This window comes from Gavia stellata, chromosome 1, assembly GCF_030936135.1.
Source record: "Gavia stellata isolate bGavSte3 chromosome 1, bGavSte3.hap2, whole genome shotgun sequence".
NCBI classification, from domain to species: Eukaryota; Metazoa; Chordata; class Aves; order Gaviiformes; family Gaviidae; genus Gavia; species Gavia stellata.
Window position 1 is genome coordinate 85,970,050 of NC_082594.1, and position 16,241 is coordinate 85,986,290.

The 16,241-nt window shown below is 42.9% G+C and overlaps 2 protein-coding genes across 3 annotated transcripts in view; both read right to left on the minus strand.

Annotated features, from left to right (window-relative positions):
* The window catches only part of PHKA2 (phosphorylase kinase regulatory subunit alpha 2), a 52,494-nt gene extending 43,463 nt beyond the window's left edge, over positions 1-9,031 (minus strand). For both annotated transcript variants that reach the window (XM_059816044.1, XM_059816037.1), the window contains exons 1-6: positions 8,943-9,031; positions 3,979-4,137; positions 2,561-2,608; positions 1,892-2,060; positions 942-1,024; positions 275-355 (exon numbers count right to left, since the gene is read on the minus strand). In XM_059816044.1, coding sequence (XP_059672027.1) covers positions 275-355; positions 942-1,024; positions 1,892-2,060; positions 2,561-2,608; positions 3,979-4,137; positions 8,943-9,020 — 618 coding nt within the window. In that variant the 5' untranslated portion in view covers positions 9,021-9,031. The remainder of the gene's footprint in view (positions 1-274; positions 356-941; positions 1,025-1,891; positions 2,061-2,560; positions 2,609-3,978; positions 4,138-8,942) is intronic.
* Positions 9,032-12,805: 3,774 nt separating this feature from the next.
* ADGRG2 (adhesion G protein-coupled receptor G2) overlaps positions 12,806-16,241 on the minus strand; it is a 49,831-nt gene continuing 46,395 nt past the window's right edge. The window contains exon 29 of the mRNA XM_059826803.1: positions 12,806-13,466. Coding sequence (XP_059682786.1) covers positions 13,282-13,466 — 185 coding nt within the window. The 3' untranslated portion in view covers positions 12,806-13,281. The remainder of the gene's footprint in view (positions 13,467-16,241) is intronic.

The window sequence follows — 16,241 nt, forward strand, 5'->3', positions numbered from 1 at the left end:
ACTGCACCTCACTGAATCTATCAGATTTGTGCCTTAATGAATCTGGTACCCTTCTTGCAATCCCCAGAACAACTGTGCTGAGGTCCTTCAATGAAAGCCATTACAAGGATTTTACACTGAAAAATACTCAGTCACACCCAAACAAAAATTCTTATACAATCAGTTAACTATTGCAGTGGCCAAGAAGACTATGCAAAGGAAGCCATCAGGTCTGTCAGAACCCCTTCAGCATGACAGAACAGCCACGAAGGAGGTATCAGGAAGACATTCTCACTTTGGCCATCCCTACGGAGCTCGCGTTCAATTCAGGGATGCCCTGGTTTGTCTTATCACCGCGTTCCCAAATTCCATAATCCTGCAACAACAATATCATCAAGAAAAAACTGGCATCATTATATACAAAAACAATGTTTCCCCCCCTTGCCCCACAACAAAACCAGACCCCATCATGAAATCAGTTTATTTGCCTTAAAAAAGTCTCCAAATCTCCAAAGAGCCCCTCCTCATGTTTAAAGAGCAGCACATAAAAATATATCCCAGCAGGATCAGGTCTACAATCATGAATCACTGTCTTCACAGAACACACAAAGCCCTTTATCCTTCCCACTGTGCCCCTTCAACTTGTCACTTTCCAAAAAGTTTGTTAACACTTTGCTCTTTTTAGAAAGGCCTGTAAGATTTTAATAAGGCATCAGGAAATATCATTAATTATGAATAAAGAAAAACTATTATTAAGATAGAACAAGTATACTTCACCCAGGGAGCAGTAAATCCTCCACAGCCCTCCCACCATCTCCAAAAATGCTGCTCAAAATGTAAAGTAGTGACAGGTTCTGGTATCTTCTCAAAGACAAGGAAGTCCGTATTTTCCTTCTCCATCAATAATTTTCCACCCACATCTGAGCAGCGTTCAGGTGATTTACATATAAATAACTACTTACAGCAACTTTGTAGGCAGCTTCTATGTAAAAAACAAGATTCTGAATAAAGGTAACTTCATCAAGGGTGAAGATAATACGTAACCCTGATTAAAAGAAGGGAAGAGAGTAATTATACTGTATCAGAACTGAAATATTTATTCTTTAGTGAGTTTAATGCTTTTGTTTATTTGCTACCAACTACTGCCCACTGAAATCAATGGAAAAACTCGCTGATTTCAAAAGATCAGGCAGCAAGCCTCAATACTTGCTGTTGATAAAATACTTCAAATGCCACCAATACATACTGTTTCAAAGACCAACCAAAAACCACCCCTGGGAGGGTGGCATTCAGGCATGGTGGGTACAAAGCAGAGACAGTGGAGCCAGCTCTGGCTCTTGAGAGCATCCTAATTCCTGCAGCTCCCCACCCCTCTACCCACTTAGTGCTCTATCAAGGGACCACCAGGATGACCAGGCGCCTGCTCTGCACTCTGCAGGGGTCGATTGCAAGGGGCTCTGAGGACAGAAAAACACATAAGGAAATAAATCCTTAACCTCACAGAAGGAGTACAGTTGAGAAGAGCACAAGATAAAACAGCGTCAGCAAGAAGAGGAACACAGACGGGACTAGTGGCACCTGATTCGATGTGGCCATTCTCTGAAGAAACCTGGTTGTCCATTAGGATGCTCTACATAGTCTTCAAACAGGAAACTCTTCTCTGACGTGACTCTGAATATCTCATGTATTTATTTGTATGTCAACATAAGGGAAGGGACACTGCCCAGGCAGTTACTATAAACATGAAATAGTAACTAAACCACATCTCTTTTCCAGAGAAATACTACTTTCTTCTGAGTAATAACTATGTAAAGGTCTTTGAAGCTAGTTACAACTTTTTTTCTTTTTTAAATAAAAGCTAGAATAGAAAAAGACTGCAACAATAGTCAAGGCTAAAATATCTTCTGCTTACCTGATGCAGTCATCTGTGCCAAGAAAAGCAGGTAAAGGGAAGTTGCATCCACTTGCAGATGCCCCCACTGGTCATCCCCAACCACCGTGGCACAAGTAGCAGAGTTATACTTGGCATGTAGGCAGTCTTTGGTACTCTGTGTGCATTTGAACTTCTCTACCTTATCCACCTAAAAAAAACCACCACAACTTTCAAATGCAAAACATTTTGGAAGAAATTCTGCAAACTATTTCAAAATTAACACCTTTTCTTAGGTGAGGAGAAACTTGGGGTCCTAATTTTTGTACCTAACTTCAGCATGTTTTGACTTATCAGAGTGCTTAAACACATCTCTAACTTTAGGCTCCAGCTAAATCCACATCTCTTTGGGATAGAATAAAATGAAACTACCTTGTTGAGTTCAGATCTTAGTCACAGGTATGCATCTTGATGAAAATCAGTTTGCAAAGGCAAAACTGTGATTGGCTACAAGCACAGTCTCAAAAAGGTGCAAGTAAGATCAGAGTTTTGCTCAAGGAAACTAAAGAGTTTTAAAAAGACTCCCCACGCCACTGTCTACACACACGCAATAAAAATCACTCTACAGAAAAGACACAAGGAATACATGCCTCACATGAAATGCGTTGTAAAGGCAACACGTGCTAGTTCAACTCATACCTATGACATTACCTGTCTCATCATGCACTGTAAGAGTCCCCGCATCAGCTTCACAACGTTCTGCAGGAACAAAACAGACCAATGACACCCTCACAAGGCCAGCCTCATCAGATGTTACAAACAACATTCAAAAGCGACAAAGTTCATCCCCCCCACTAACATCCTGCCAAAGGTAAAAAAATGCATATTTGCCTGAAATGCTTTACATGCCTTTTTTTAATATACCGGTTGATTTTTATTCCCACCTCCCTATCTAGGAGAACAAATCTTTTTCCAAAGGCCCTCTCTAAACAGTGGAGCAACTCTCTGTGGTCCTTCTATCCAGCTAAGGAAGTAAGAAGAATGCTATGTCTTGTAAGAATAATAATAATGATGACAATGATTTTTAGAGGAACAGATCCAGGGAACACTGGTAGATGACTGCAAGACATTGACATGACTGGAAAAACTGTGGAGCTTCTTCCCCTCTTTATACAGTACAACAGAAAGCAGATGACTAATGTAAAGAAAGGGTCTTCAGTGTGTACAAAGAGAAGCACAAGATTTTGTTTTAAATGAAGAAATCAACCCCATCTTTTTATCCAAAAATTATTATAGTGTCTAAATATGACCATGCAAAGTGAGTCAAGGTTATTCTGTCACCACAGATCTCCCTGGTGTGAGCAGTGCATGTGAGCATAAAATTTACCCAGTGCCTTCAAAAAACAGCAGGACACTGATACTAACACTCCCTCACTTCCCATTTAAATCACCTCTACACCCTCACTTCTGATATCCACTTTCCCAGCTGCAGATTATAGAAATTAACTGTGTGAGCTACCTCCCGTCCAATTCTCCAGCACATGAGTCTTACCAGTTGGAGATCATTGCCTTGTCTGGTTTGATCAAACACATCTATACACCTTGTACGACTTCCGTAAAACAACACAAATGCACACTTCAAAGATCGCTACTTTAAATGGCATGCTTCTTCTTATGGGGAAGAATGGCCTTACAGATAAATTGCTACCCTAGAATCCAAGCTATCTAGGTTTGATTTTCTGCTCCACAATACACCTCATGAGGGATCTCAAGGTTTAATCAGCGGCTTGTAAATCTGGGTATAAAATCTCTCAGAAGCCTAATATTCAACAATTGGCCAACCGATGGAAGTTTGACTCCTACATGTTTTTGTTTTGTTTATATTTTAATTCAGATGTTATCCTCTCTGTTACGCAGTTCTCCAAATCCTGCTTGCTGGAAGGCTGCTGGGAACACTGCACACCACACGCTGCATGGATGCTGCTGTCACAGGAACAAGACACTTACTCCAAGATGGGAAAACCCTGCCAGATCCTAGACAGAGCAGCAATACGAATGCACCATTCAAAACCACTACCATATGAAAAAAACCAAACAGCATAACTGGTTTACACTGAACTTTGACATACCTGCTCGAGCTCATAGGCTTTGGCCTTATCCTCGTCCCGATCCGCATTCTTCCGATAAGCCATTCCCAGACCCCACACAGCCAGGATGCTGTAGATGTTGTCCCGTACCCAAGCATCTTTGTGCTCCGTACCGGCTGAAAGCAGTCCCGTAACTGGATTCTAACCATGGCAGAAGGAATAAAGAACAAGCATTACTACCTGAAATCCCATCTATTACGAAGCACCAATTCTTTCCTTATCAAAAGGTAACAAAACAAAAGAGAAATCCAAAGATGATTTCACACTGATTGCACATTGTGGCTGCTCACAATTTTGCAACACAAGTGAGGTGCAATCTTTCTTTCCCAAAATCACACAAGTGAAATGTGAAATTTATTTGAACACTTCAGGATGTAAAGCTTACAGCATCCAGCTGGGCATCCTCATCCACATAGCTTATTAGCTAAGTCACTGAGTGAAATATGAAATACATTGAGGAAATAGAAATTTAAATTTTATGTATTTGTAAGGAAAAGATGGTACTGAGTTAACATTAGAAACTGAGTCGGGGTTCTATTCTTCTCTATGCAACTGGTCTGTGGCATAATCTTGAGGAATTAAAAAAAACGCTACTTCTCTTCTAGGAAATTTAAAAAGTATTTCTATTTATTTACCTGCTTGGTTTATGGCAGCTAAAGCATGAATGCATGCAAAGCCTTTTTATATTCTCCTTTATAAAATGTGCAGAAAGACAAATTCTGATGGTGTGGAATCACAGCACTGTCTGAAAACCAGCACATTGAGTAGTCTCCTGCATCCCAAATACTCCATTAAATTTTTATTTTCATCATTAATTCCCATCACTTCATCATCATTAACTTTTAAGACCGTCTTTCTCAGCTGTATGTTCTTCACTAACAAAGAAATGAGGTAGAGAGGCAAAAGGCTGATAAAGCTTTCAATCAAATTGAGCCTTTACAGCCAATTTCAGTGGAGTGAACGAAGAGGAGTTGCCAGGGCTGGTGTGACAAGGGGCAAAGATTACAATAATAAAGATAAGTAAAATTAAAAAGAATACACACAGCAATTTTTCATTTCTGCCACACAACAGTTCACTCAACTCCTTCCATAGTTATTTTTAAGAAAGAAGTTTTGAGGGCGAGGCGCTTCAATTACAGTTCCCTGGGCTTTGCATGTGACAGCTGAACAAGACACAGCTGACAGCCTGACACACATGACTGGGCACAGTCAGTGCTATTGCTATGGTTTAAATACAGCAATGTCTAGTGGCTCTCTAGGAGTAGAAACGTGTAGTTCTGCTGAAACAGTCCCTCAGCACGGCCTTCACAAACCAGATAACAACAGCGGGACCACCTACTCATCTATTTGCTGGGGAAAGTAGCACATATGAACCCAAAGAGCTTAAAAAACTTCTTTCTGAACTTGAAAAGTCAAACCAAGGAGTAACAGAAGAAGAAGTGAGCGAGCAGAGAAAGGAGACCCTGCTCCCAGTTCAGCGCTGTGTCTGCATGGCGAAAACTAGGATCTCAAAAGGCAGACTGCATATTCCCAGTATTTTTAGAGGGCACTTTGTTTCCCTCCTCCCATGCAACACAACAAATGTGTATGTACCTGCAGGCCTGGCTTGACAGAGATTGCCCTGCTGCCTAAGAAAAGATCATTTGGGTTTGTTTTTCCCCACCCTCCATGCTGGGCTGGCTGCCAGTTGCAAAATAAAAATGCCTCTAGGTACCAAGACAGAAATCCCAGAAAAATGGCCCATGCAAGACTTTCAAAGACCATTCAGTCTCCAGTGAGAGACCTGCCTGACTTCAAGAGGCAGCATTAAACACATCCAAGGGCAGCTATCACCATTTCAGCACTTCTGGTTCCTTTACAAGAAGGTCCCAGCTCCTGGCGTGCACTGGGGCTGGCTCTCATGGACTGACAACACATTAATGTCTTTCCTCACGCACATTCAGAATGTTAGCAAAATAACACAATCTGTTAATTAGTATTTTTAATTTTTTTTTTTTTTTATAAAGTACTTACACTTAAAAATTACAATTCTTTTCTTCTGTTACCTGCTGACACTATATCAAAAGTACAACCCCTACAAGGTGCTAAAGAACCTGGAGAAACACTGAGTGTGCTTAACCCCAAAGATGTCAAAGGAATTTTAGCTCAGCTAGTACTTCAAAGAATTACGTGTACGCAGTGATCGCTAATTGGACTAGCAGGTGTCATCCTGCAAATCACACTGCACATACAGATCCACAGAGCAAAGAATTTTACCAGCCCCCGCAGGCTCTGTGGGCTGAGAGCACTGCAACAGAAAGCTGATTGCTGGACTAAGACTTTAAACTGTTTTATCATGCCCAATCCTATTTTTAAGTCTATGTGTTAGTCTGGAGACAAAAAAAGCCCAAAACACAACACCAATTCCTACAGGGGACCGGATGCTACTAAGAACTTTAGCAATACAGGCACAAAAATAGCGGGGTTCTAACCAGAGCAGCAATACAAGTAAGCCCACATTTAGCATCTTGCTGAAAATCTATTTAATTTGCATCTGTCTCATTGATCCATCAGATGAAAACTGATGTAAGGTCTAGCAAAGTTTGCAGACAGATTGTTTGTGTGAAACCAGACGTAACACAATTGGGGGTACCCATAAATGTACGCCAAATGTGCTTTCCTTATCAGCTCCATATGCTTTCCTCTTATAGTACCCTAGCCATACTTAAAATGCATACAGACATTAAGTTTTGCTATTTTATGGACTTATCTTAAGATTCACATTTTTTCTTATCTCATTCAAATTAACAAGTGTAATGAGCATCTGAGAACAGCCTTCTGGTGATGCTCTTCAGTGCTTGCTCAGCTACAGTATCGAAGCATCCCTCCGGCCCCTGTCCCCAGAGGCACGTGCAATCGCTGGCAGGCCCCACACCACTGCAGGCCGGTATAACTGATGCAAGCGCACAAGACAGGAGCCAGTAGTTTGGTCTTAGCCTCCTTGTACAACCTTTAACAAGATCGTACCCATCACCGTGCATGCTGCAGGGCCTGATCAGCAGAACGCAACGCTTGCAAAACAAGAAAAAGTTTGCTACAGATCCAATCCTGCAAGGTGCTGCATACGGAAAACTGTCAACCCTGGTGAGGGGTTCAGACTTTTGCTCTGAATGCACGTCTGCCTGGTAGCACGTATATTCTGAAACAAGCACTGCATCTCTTCACCCAGCTGAGCTCCTGCTCAATCTATTTTCAATCTATTGCAGTGGAAACCCATAAAGAGTATAGATCCAGGAAACAAATCTAGAAGCCCGTCTTGCAGCATCTCTCTGGGCTCTCTTGTGATATAATTGTCCCTCTGCCTTGCTGCTAGCCTGTGACTTGCTTTCCACCCACAGAAGAAAACTTACTTCTCTCCTTCCCCCACCTCTGAACTCTCCCCAGCATTGAGCACCCAGTGGAAAAGGTAGCACTGAGTTATGAACATGCATCCAAGCACTTTAAATAGCAATTACAAAATTCTGGGTTGCTGGTATAAACTCCCGTATCACCATTAAGTTACCCTTTTTACTATTGTTAACCATTAATATCATTAAGGCACAGTTTTCGCAGGGCATGTTTGATCTCTGGATCCCAGAGGCTCCATCTATCCTCTAATGGAGGCTGTTATCGGCATCCTCATCCTATAAACATGGAAGCCAAAGTGACTTGTCCAAGGTCATCCCGCAGACAAAAGGCAGAGACAGGTGCACAGAGCTCAAAGCATCTCCAGCACCCCAGCACAGCGAAAGAGTAAAATTATTTTCACTTACACCATGTTCTTGCATTTGTTTCTAATGAGTTTACAACAATTAGTACACAAACATTAATTCACAGGTGTCTGGACCCTGTGCCCACAACAACAGCCAGTGACAAAAATCTTACCAACCTAAGTGGATTTGGGTCCTAACCTCTTCTTTCACTGCATTCCAGCTTCTTGTAACTCTTAGCAACTAACTATATTTGGGAACTGATTTGTGCAAAAAACCCTGTTGCTCTCATCTTTATGTACTGGACTGCTTTAACTGAAGCATGACATTGCAGAGCATGCTGTGAGTCCTCAGACCTCGCCTGGGTGAAGCAAGCGCATTAAACAGAGAGCACTATGCTACATGCTTACGCATATGCGCTGGCCAAAAAACACAGAGTGGGTAATAGTTTTTCCCTACCAGCCTGGACATCTTCATTCTTTTACTGCTCACATACACAGGCAGCATCACCCGACAAGCCAGAGCCCAAGCAGCGTAACACCAGGAGAAGTGGCTCCACTGAAACCACCGCTGCACAGGCGGCACCAGCAGCCAGTCGGGGACAGGATCTCTCGGACGTGCACCGCTGCACAGACGTACCGCACAAAGCAGGCACGCCGGCCACTGCGAACCCTGCTCTGTCCTGGATTCACCCCGAGCTGCTGCTGACAGACATATTTCAGAGGTCCTGCTAGGGGCCTCTATGTTACCGGGACTTAACCGTGTTACGGGCATGTATATATATAGTGTTATAACGGGTGGCTGTGTATAATATGACCATGAACGCATTGCCTACACACTATTATTGTTTGCAAGCTCGGACTTGCTGTATTTTCCACTTATCTTCCAACGTGCATTTACATAAGCGGCTAGCGAGCACCCCCGAGGATCCACACCGCCTCAGCTTTCCCCGCGCTCCTCCTCAGGCGGGGAAAGGAGGAGATACGGAAAGGAGGCCATGCGCCGGGGAGAGGAACTGTTTTCCTCCACCGGCCCCGTCGCGCCCCCTGAGGAACCAGGCTGCGGTCACCGGCCCCGGCAGCTCCAGCCGCTCCTCCGGAGGCCCCCCGCGCCCTCCGCCACAGCGCCCTCGCGCCCCGGCCGGCCCCATCGCGCCGGGCGCCCCAGCCCCGGAGCCCCGGACAGACGTCCCGCGGCGGCGGCGGCGGCTGCCCTCACCTGGTGGCAGAGGATGGTCCGCTGGACCAGGCGGGCGTAGCCGTCCAGGCGCACCCCCGAGTTGCTGCGGCTCCTCATCGCCTCACGGCCTGCCGAGCCGCCCGCCGCCCCGCGCCTCCCGCCTCAGCCGGCCCGGCTGCCAGGGCCGCCCCCTCCCGGCGGTCGCGATCGGCGCGGCAGCAGGCAGAGATGGCGGCTGCCTCCTCCCTCCCTCTCTGCCGGCCGGCCTGCGCGGCGCGCGGTGCGCCGGCCTGCCCTCCCTCCCGTCGGCGAGGCGGAGCGGGGCGGAGCGAGGCGGAGCGGGGCGCCCGGCCTCCTCCCGCCGGGCGAGCGGGCGGCGGGTGCCCGGGGCGGCGGGCGCGGCTGCGGGGGAGGGCGGGCTGTCTCGGCGGCGAAATGCGCGGGAGCAGGCGCGCGAGCCTGCGGGCTCCCAGAGAGCAGGGGCGCTTCCGAGGGGGAGGCATGCTTGACATCCCAAACTCAGCTTTTCTGAAGAACCAGCTGACTTTTCCCTGCCGTGCTGGCAGCTGCTTTTCCAAGCCTCTGCACGCTGTCCTGGGAGCGGCAGGAGAAGGCGAGCGTGAGGGACGCAGGCACCGAAGCCCGCAGCGTCACCGAGGGGTCAGTGCCCAAGGGGCTAGCTAGGAGCGAAGGCAAGGCCGAGGAGCGTGAGCCGTAGTGCGACAAGTGCCGAAAGTCTGGCTAAATTGTCAAAAATAAAGGCGATTTTATACATCCTCTTCGTAAGTTTGTAAGATGAAATGCAAAAGGCCAGAACATTTGTTGGAAGCCTTTTTTTTGTAGCCTTAAAGAATACCATGTTGAGATCTGATAGAATGAAAGCCAAAAAAATACAAGACTATCAGGTGTCTTCACAGCCCTGCTATTCCCATAGGCACTCCCTAGGGTCATCGGGCAACGCGCACTTTTGACCTGATTTGCCCTTGCGTGGCTCGTGCTTTCACGCTGCAGTTCCGCAACAGCGACAGGACAGGAGCGAGCAGCACGGGAAGCCAGGCAAAGACAACCAAGACTTAGAAACTTGACAAAGACCTAAAAGAAGAAAAAAAAAAGGACGTATGTTACATACAGTTGCAAAATCTTCCGTGAGTGCCCTCTGTGCTCCTGACAAGAGGAAGAAAAACAACGGTGAGCGTGGATGGGTGCTGAAGCACAGAAAGGATGTTGCGGAGTAGGTGAAGGGGTGGGGTTCATTCAGATTTCAGAAAGGATTTTTTTTCTGTTGTCCTTTTTTTCCCCTCGTGACATTACAGCATTAACAGTTAATTTTGTAACTTTGGCTGTGCTACCTCATTGACTGTGTAACAGACAGCCATGGTTGAGAAAACAGTCTCAAAAGGAGAGCTGTTGGCTAAGCGGTCGCTGGCCATCTCTGTAGGTACTGCGCAGCAGGAAGGGGACAGGGCACTACGCGGAGCTTCATTAACTCCATCAGCCGGAGTCCTAGAGCTGCAGCTGCAGCTCAGCGAAAGCTGCACAGTCCCAGAACATGGACCAGTTCACTCTCCCCTAAACTCTGCATGAGCTTCCTGCTTCCAGGCACTACTGTTCACAGAGAAGATTGCATACGCTTAGGAACATGTTTGCTGAGCAAGGTGGTGCCAGCTGTACGCAGCATGTTCCTGTTTACCTATGACTAAGCTTACAACCTCCTTACCGATGTCCCCGAGTTAGCTTTGCAGCCACAAGTTGATGCACAGAATTTTACTTTGCATTCTGGGAAGGGGTTGCAGCTTTCAACGAGCTCTGGGCTGCCATGGCTAAGCTGCTAGCAGTGCACAAGAGACCAAGTACCAAAAGGATACTATGACACCCAATGTGCAAAGACTTTTTCAGCTAGTCTAATGATGATAATTATCCACGGAGCTAAAATAATATGCTGCTGTGGGTGCAAAAGTTTACTACAATATGTGCATCCTTTTAAGTGGCAAAGTCAGAAAAGACTCCCCATCCCCAGGAATAAATCAAGTAAAAATGATTAAAAGAATCCTAACATATGTTAGCATGCAAAAATGAAAACAAAGGAAGACTCGAAGCAGGTCTGTGACAGTGGGAAATGTGTTTTCATAGGGAATTTAATTACTGAAGCCAAACTCAGCCCCGTGCTTTTGCTCACAGCATTCTTGTGGAAGAGCTTCAGCAGACTTGAGGGCAAGCATTGACTGGACAGACTTGTGTCAGGGTTTTCTCTACTAAAAACAGGTCTGCTGGAACCATGAAAGGTAAAATATGTGGAAGACAATAAACATAAGGGCTAGGTCAGCATTTTCTCCAAGAGGTTACGTACTGCAGCTCATGTAATTTGAAGAATTGTAACACAACCCAGTATGACACATTTATCTAAAAGACAAAGTTTATGTATTTTATGTGTTGTACTTGCTGTAAATTTATTACTTTTTTTTTACATTTTTTACTTTTTATATTTGAAAATATAAATACAAGAACATTAAATAAATTTACAAGAAACAGTGCAAAGGCAATTAGCCAAATAATTAAAGCATTCACAGAAATGCATTCCAGCTACTAGCATTCCAGTACAGTCTTTTATTAACATGCAGTTAAAACCTTGTGGATAAACACAACAAATACTTCAAATGCTCACTTTAAAAGCATATTCAGAGTAGTCCTGGACATAGGTGACCGAAAGAACCCATGCGTTGCATATGGAACCACAAGAGGGTTTGAGTACTGAAGAGGTTCAATTGCTGAACTACAACAGAGCCCCAGATGGGAGGCATTTAACTGATGCTTTTTGTTGAGAAAAGTGTTTCCAGGGTATCCCCCCATCCCCCGAGTCCTCTGGGAAAGCAAAACCCTTGCTCCCCTCCAGCATATGTCTGCCTCAAAAAATCCCCTTTACAGCATCTGGTACTCTGCAGTGTGGCACCAGTTTGTTTTAGCTCTTGCTCCAGAAGCATCCACCTTGGCACAAAAACACAAGGAAAAAAAGCAACGGCCACAGCTGCACACCAGTGTGAGGAAGAAGAGGCACAACCAGGGCTCATGCTAATTTCTGTTCACGAAGAATCTTCACAATGTTGTATGGACTCCATTTTCTTTCAGCTGTTGTGCATGAAGAGCCAAAATCCAGGTTTTTCAGCCAAATATCACAACAGGAATGAAATTTTGCTTCAGGAATTACTGAGCTAGGGCCTCAGGATTTGGCTTGCCAACCAAGGGCCAAAGTACAAGCAGAAATACTCATTAGAATAGCTCAAGAGCTGCCCCTTAAAAAACAGCCACACAATGAAACAAACAATTCCTGGGCTACTAAATAGAGCTGCTAGCACTTACCCTCTGTTACTGTTACTCTGTTACTTCAAAAAGTAACACTTCTCTATTTTTCTTTATCATTGCAAATGAGAAATGGCACCGTGTTTAATCTCTGGAACCACCACTCAAGATAAAATATCGACCCTGTTGAAATCAATGGCAGAAGTCCCATTGACTTAACTCAAGCCACTAACATAACTTAGTTGTATTGAATAACCTACCCACTACCTTATTTATCACTCCCTCATTCATGGCACTCTACTTTGATGATATCCAGTTTCTGTCCCTCTATGGTGTACTAAGAGATCGCTAAAGGTTCAAGACCAATAGTGTTTGTATTTACAGTTCTGTATCTAGTGAATACATTTAAACAGCTGTGAGTGATTTCACCTACTGAACAAATTAACTTCTGTATCATTTTATGTTAATTATTTCAGTTAAAGAAAAATGCAAACTTACAATAAAAGTTAAAACAAAATACCAATTATTTTTCTATACATAGGAATATTTAAATTTATATTACAAGAAATAAATATAAAAGTATCATTAAGATGCTTAAAGGTTATTTTTCTGCTTATGTACAACACTATAGAGTTTGCTACTACAATGTACAAAAAGTTGAAGACAGTGTAGCTAACATTTTTAAAGATAACATCATTTGTATGCACAAGTTGTAACTTCCTACATTTATACAATACTACTATGCATTATATCCAGATAAACTTATGAAATGAAAAATATTTAATGAAAATAGTTTAAACAAAACTTTCCTTTAAATGTAAAAAACAACCTCAAAAAACCCTCTAGTGAAGAATCAAAATGGAAATATGCCAGCTGTAATCTGACATCCAAGATAACTTGTCAAAATAGTAGCTTTTTTCTTTTTATTTTTAGTAATTGTCCTTGCCAATCCATTGCATGGCTGCCTTGAAGTTCCAGTACCATATATGAAATAAAATGAGTTCTTGGTCTGCTCACATTATGTAAAACTGTTGAAGTAAATCTCTACTTCACACTGTAAAACAATGTGCTGTTTAAAAAGAAATCACATTTTCTCAATAAAAGTTAGGCTTCCCCTCTTTGAAGTCCTTCTGAGTGAGATATGGCTTTTTTGGCTGCCTGTATCATCCTTTTCTTGAAATACAAGTTGTTTGCCTGAAAAGTCATGGAGACACACATCACCATTCTGTACACTGAAAGAAACACCATTCTTCTCACTGGAAAGATGGCCTGTTGAAACAAAAAAAGTGCATCCCCTATCAGAAAGGTTCAGAATCAAGTCTCCCATGCTTTTTCAGTCACTGTAGGGAGTTCATGCACTCTCGTTTCATCCCTGCAACAATTTCAAAATGTGGATTTTTCTGTACATATTCTGTATATATTTCTTTTCCTGTGTGAAATCAGTAAAAGATTTGAGAGACATTAATGTATTTATACACAACAGGATTATATATTTTAAGCAGCGAAGGTCACAATTCTCAGAATGTAGACTTGGAATAAATATCACTAGGTAAGATGCAAAATACTTCTCATTCTAGTTTTGTTTTAAAAAGTTAAGTTTACAAGGTTTCTCAAGTTTGCCATGCATCTTAAACAAGAAAGTGTTTGAGAAAGCAAGGGTATTTTTTTCCTTTGAAAGGCACTCAACTTGCAGCATTTTTTTCTGGAGGACAATCAGAATATGGCCTAGATCCAATCATAGGTCTAAGCCATATTTAGACTGAGAATCTTATGCATTTAGGTGAATCTACAATGAATGTGTGTAATACCACTGCTGATTGCAGCCTATTAATGAAATGCTCCACAAATGCTCAGTTCACTGGATAGAATCTCCTAACTCTATGCATCACGTTCTAGATAATTTTGATGAGAAATAGTATTTTTTTATTGTAAATATTTGTGCAAATGCTTCTGTTTGGGTTTTTTGGTTTTTTTTTTCTTTTTTGCAAAGCAGTCAAGTTTAAAAGATCTGCCAGGATCCTGATATCGCATGTACCATATCAGTAGGAGTAAATTATAAGGAATACCACAATGGGAAAAACAAAACCAGAACTAGTATTTCTTTTGGGTGGGGATCATTTTGTCAAACACTGAGAAATGAGTTCACAAACACAGATGCAGAGCTGTCATTTATCATTTATACCAGAAACAGAATTAATAAAAACCATAAAACATCCAAGTTTGCTATTTGTGTTAATAGTCACGACACTTCATATACAAACATCATAATGATTCAGTATATTTCAGTAGATTACTGAAAAGACACAACAGTGAAAGTAGAAACTGCTTGTGGTTCATGCTTTCAGGAAGAGGAAAAACACTGGTGAGAAACCTTTAGGCAGTGAAAGATGATTCTATTAGAGGGATCAAAATCTGATCCTCTCTAGTATACCAGGATTCCATCCATCAAACACCTCAAATATCCTGGAGCAGAATCCTGTTTTGGCTCTGTCCTCCCCTTTCACTCTCTCACTACCTCAAGCTTCTGAACCCTGCCAGAAGGGGCAGGGCCACATTACAGGATGCTCAACTACTTCTTGTTGGGGTCACCAGAGGGAGAAGTATTTGGTGACATCCCTCCCCTGCACTTAATCCCTCCGGCAGAAAGGATTCTGCTGCTTGAGTGACTGGGCTGGACTGCTCTTTTTTATTCTGCTTCGTTCAGGGCCCCCAAGCACACAGGTTTAGTATCAGTCTACCCAAACACTTCCTCTAGAAACTAATCCTTCACTTTAGGCAGACTGCATACCTTTCAGCAGTTACCCTACTGATTCAAGCAGATGTCAGTATACCAGTTTCATCACAGTCTGATTGGCAAACTTTTCTTTGGAATGAGAGATGGCATTTTTTAAATAAGATGTGAACATGTATTTCTAGCTCATAAAGCTTTCTACCAGTTTGAAAATGTAATGCATTTTGTAATGCATAACTTACACATCTCAGGATGGGAGTTTAAGGGAGTGGGTTTGTGGTGATGGCTGTCCAGCTGCCACTGGACCCACAAAACAGAAGCAATGGCCCAACAGATTATGCAAAACCTCTTAAATATAAAGTCTAATATTTAATTATTAAATTAAAAGGCCATCAAACACTAGAACAGGCACAAATGTAAACAGGGTAAGATGAGCAGAAGAGCTTTGTTAATCAATTCAAATCAGATAAAGACTGAAATGACAGAAAATAACCATACTTGCTGACACTGTAATTCTGCACATATAGTTGTTTAACCCGCTGCCTGACTACAACTGATTTAGTTCAGAAGGAGTGTTCAAAATAGCTGTGCCCTAACATTAGGGCAAAATCTGAGAAGAAAATAAGGCTATTCTGTGAACAAATTCAGAAAGGTGTTTTCTGTTTCTCAGTGAGGAAATCTGCAGGTTCAGCCATGTGATACCTAATGGTAGTTTCCCAAACATGCAAACCTGTAAGAGAAAAACCAAAAACAAAGAAATATTAGTATGCCATGAAAAGACGAAGTTACACAGTCCAGTAGGCAAGCAAAGCCACAGGCTGTACAGACACACCTAACTTACCATGACAAATCATTCAATCCTGCATCTGGAATAGCATTTCAGTGGAAGTAGTGAAGCCAAAATCATTAAGTGTTTAAAGCTCAGTACATTTATAACACAGGTCTTAATTTCTAGAGTGTTTTCTTTCTGGAGCTCACTTTTTAAAATGAAGTATTGCAATGTTATTTTGAAGTTCTAGCTGTGAGAGCAGGGAAATCAGCAAATTAGAAGGTTCCATGTTCCTATCTAACACTAGGCAACTACCTTTTGGAGGCATTTGCCCAGCTCTTCTGAGATACAAATGTCCCATATTTGGAAGATAAGGTGTAAGGAATTGCCTCAAAGAGCTTTGCTGGGAGGACCAACTCTACCCAAGCATAAGTTTAGCCTCTTCTTGTGGAAGTCCTAGAGACCCAGAAGAATTATTTAGTCAAACAAACTATGCAGGCAAGGTATCATACAACCCTTTTGGTATGAATGGAGGAAGTGGTAC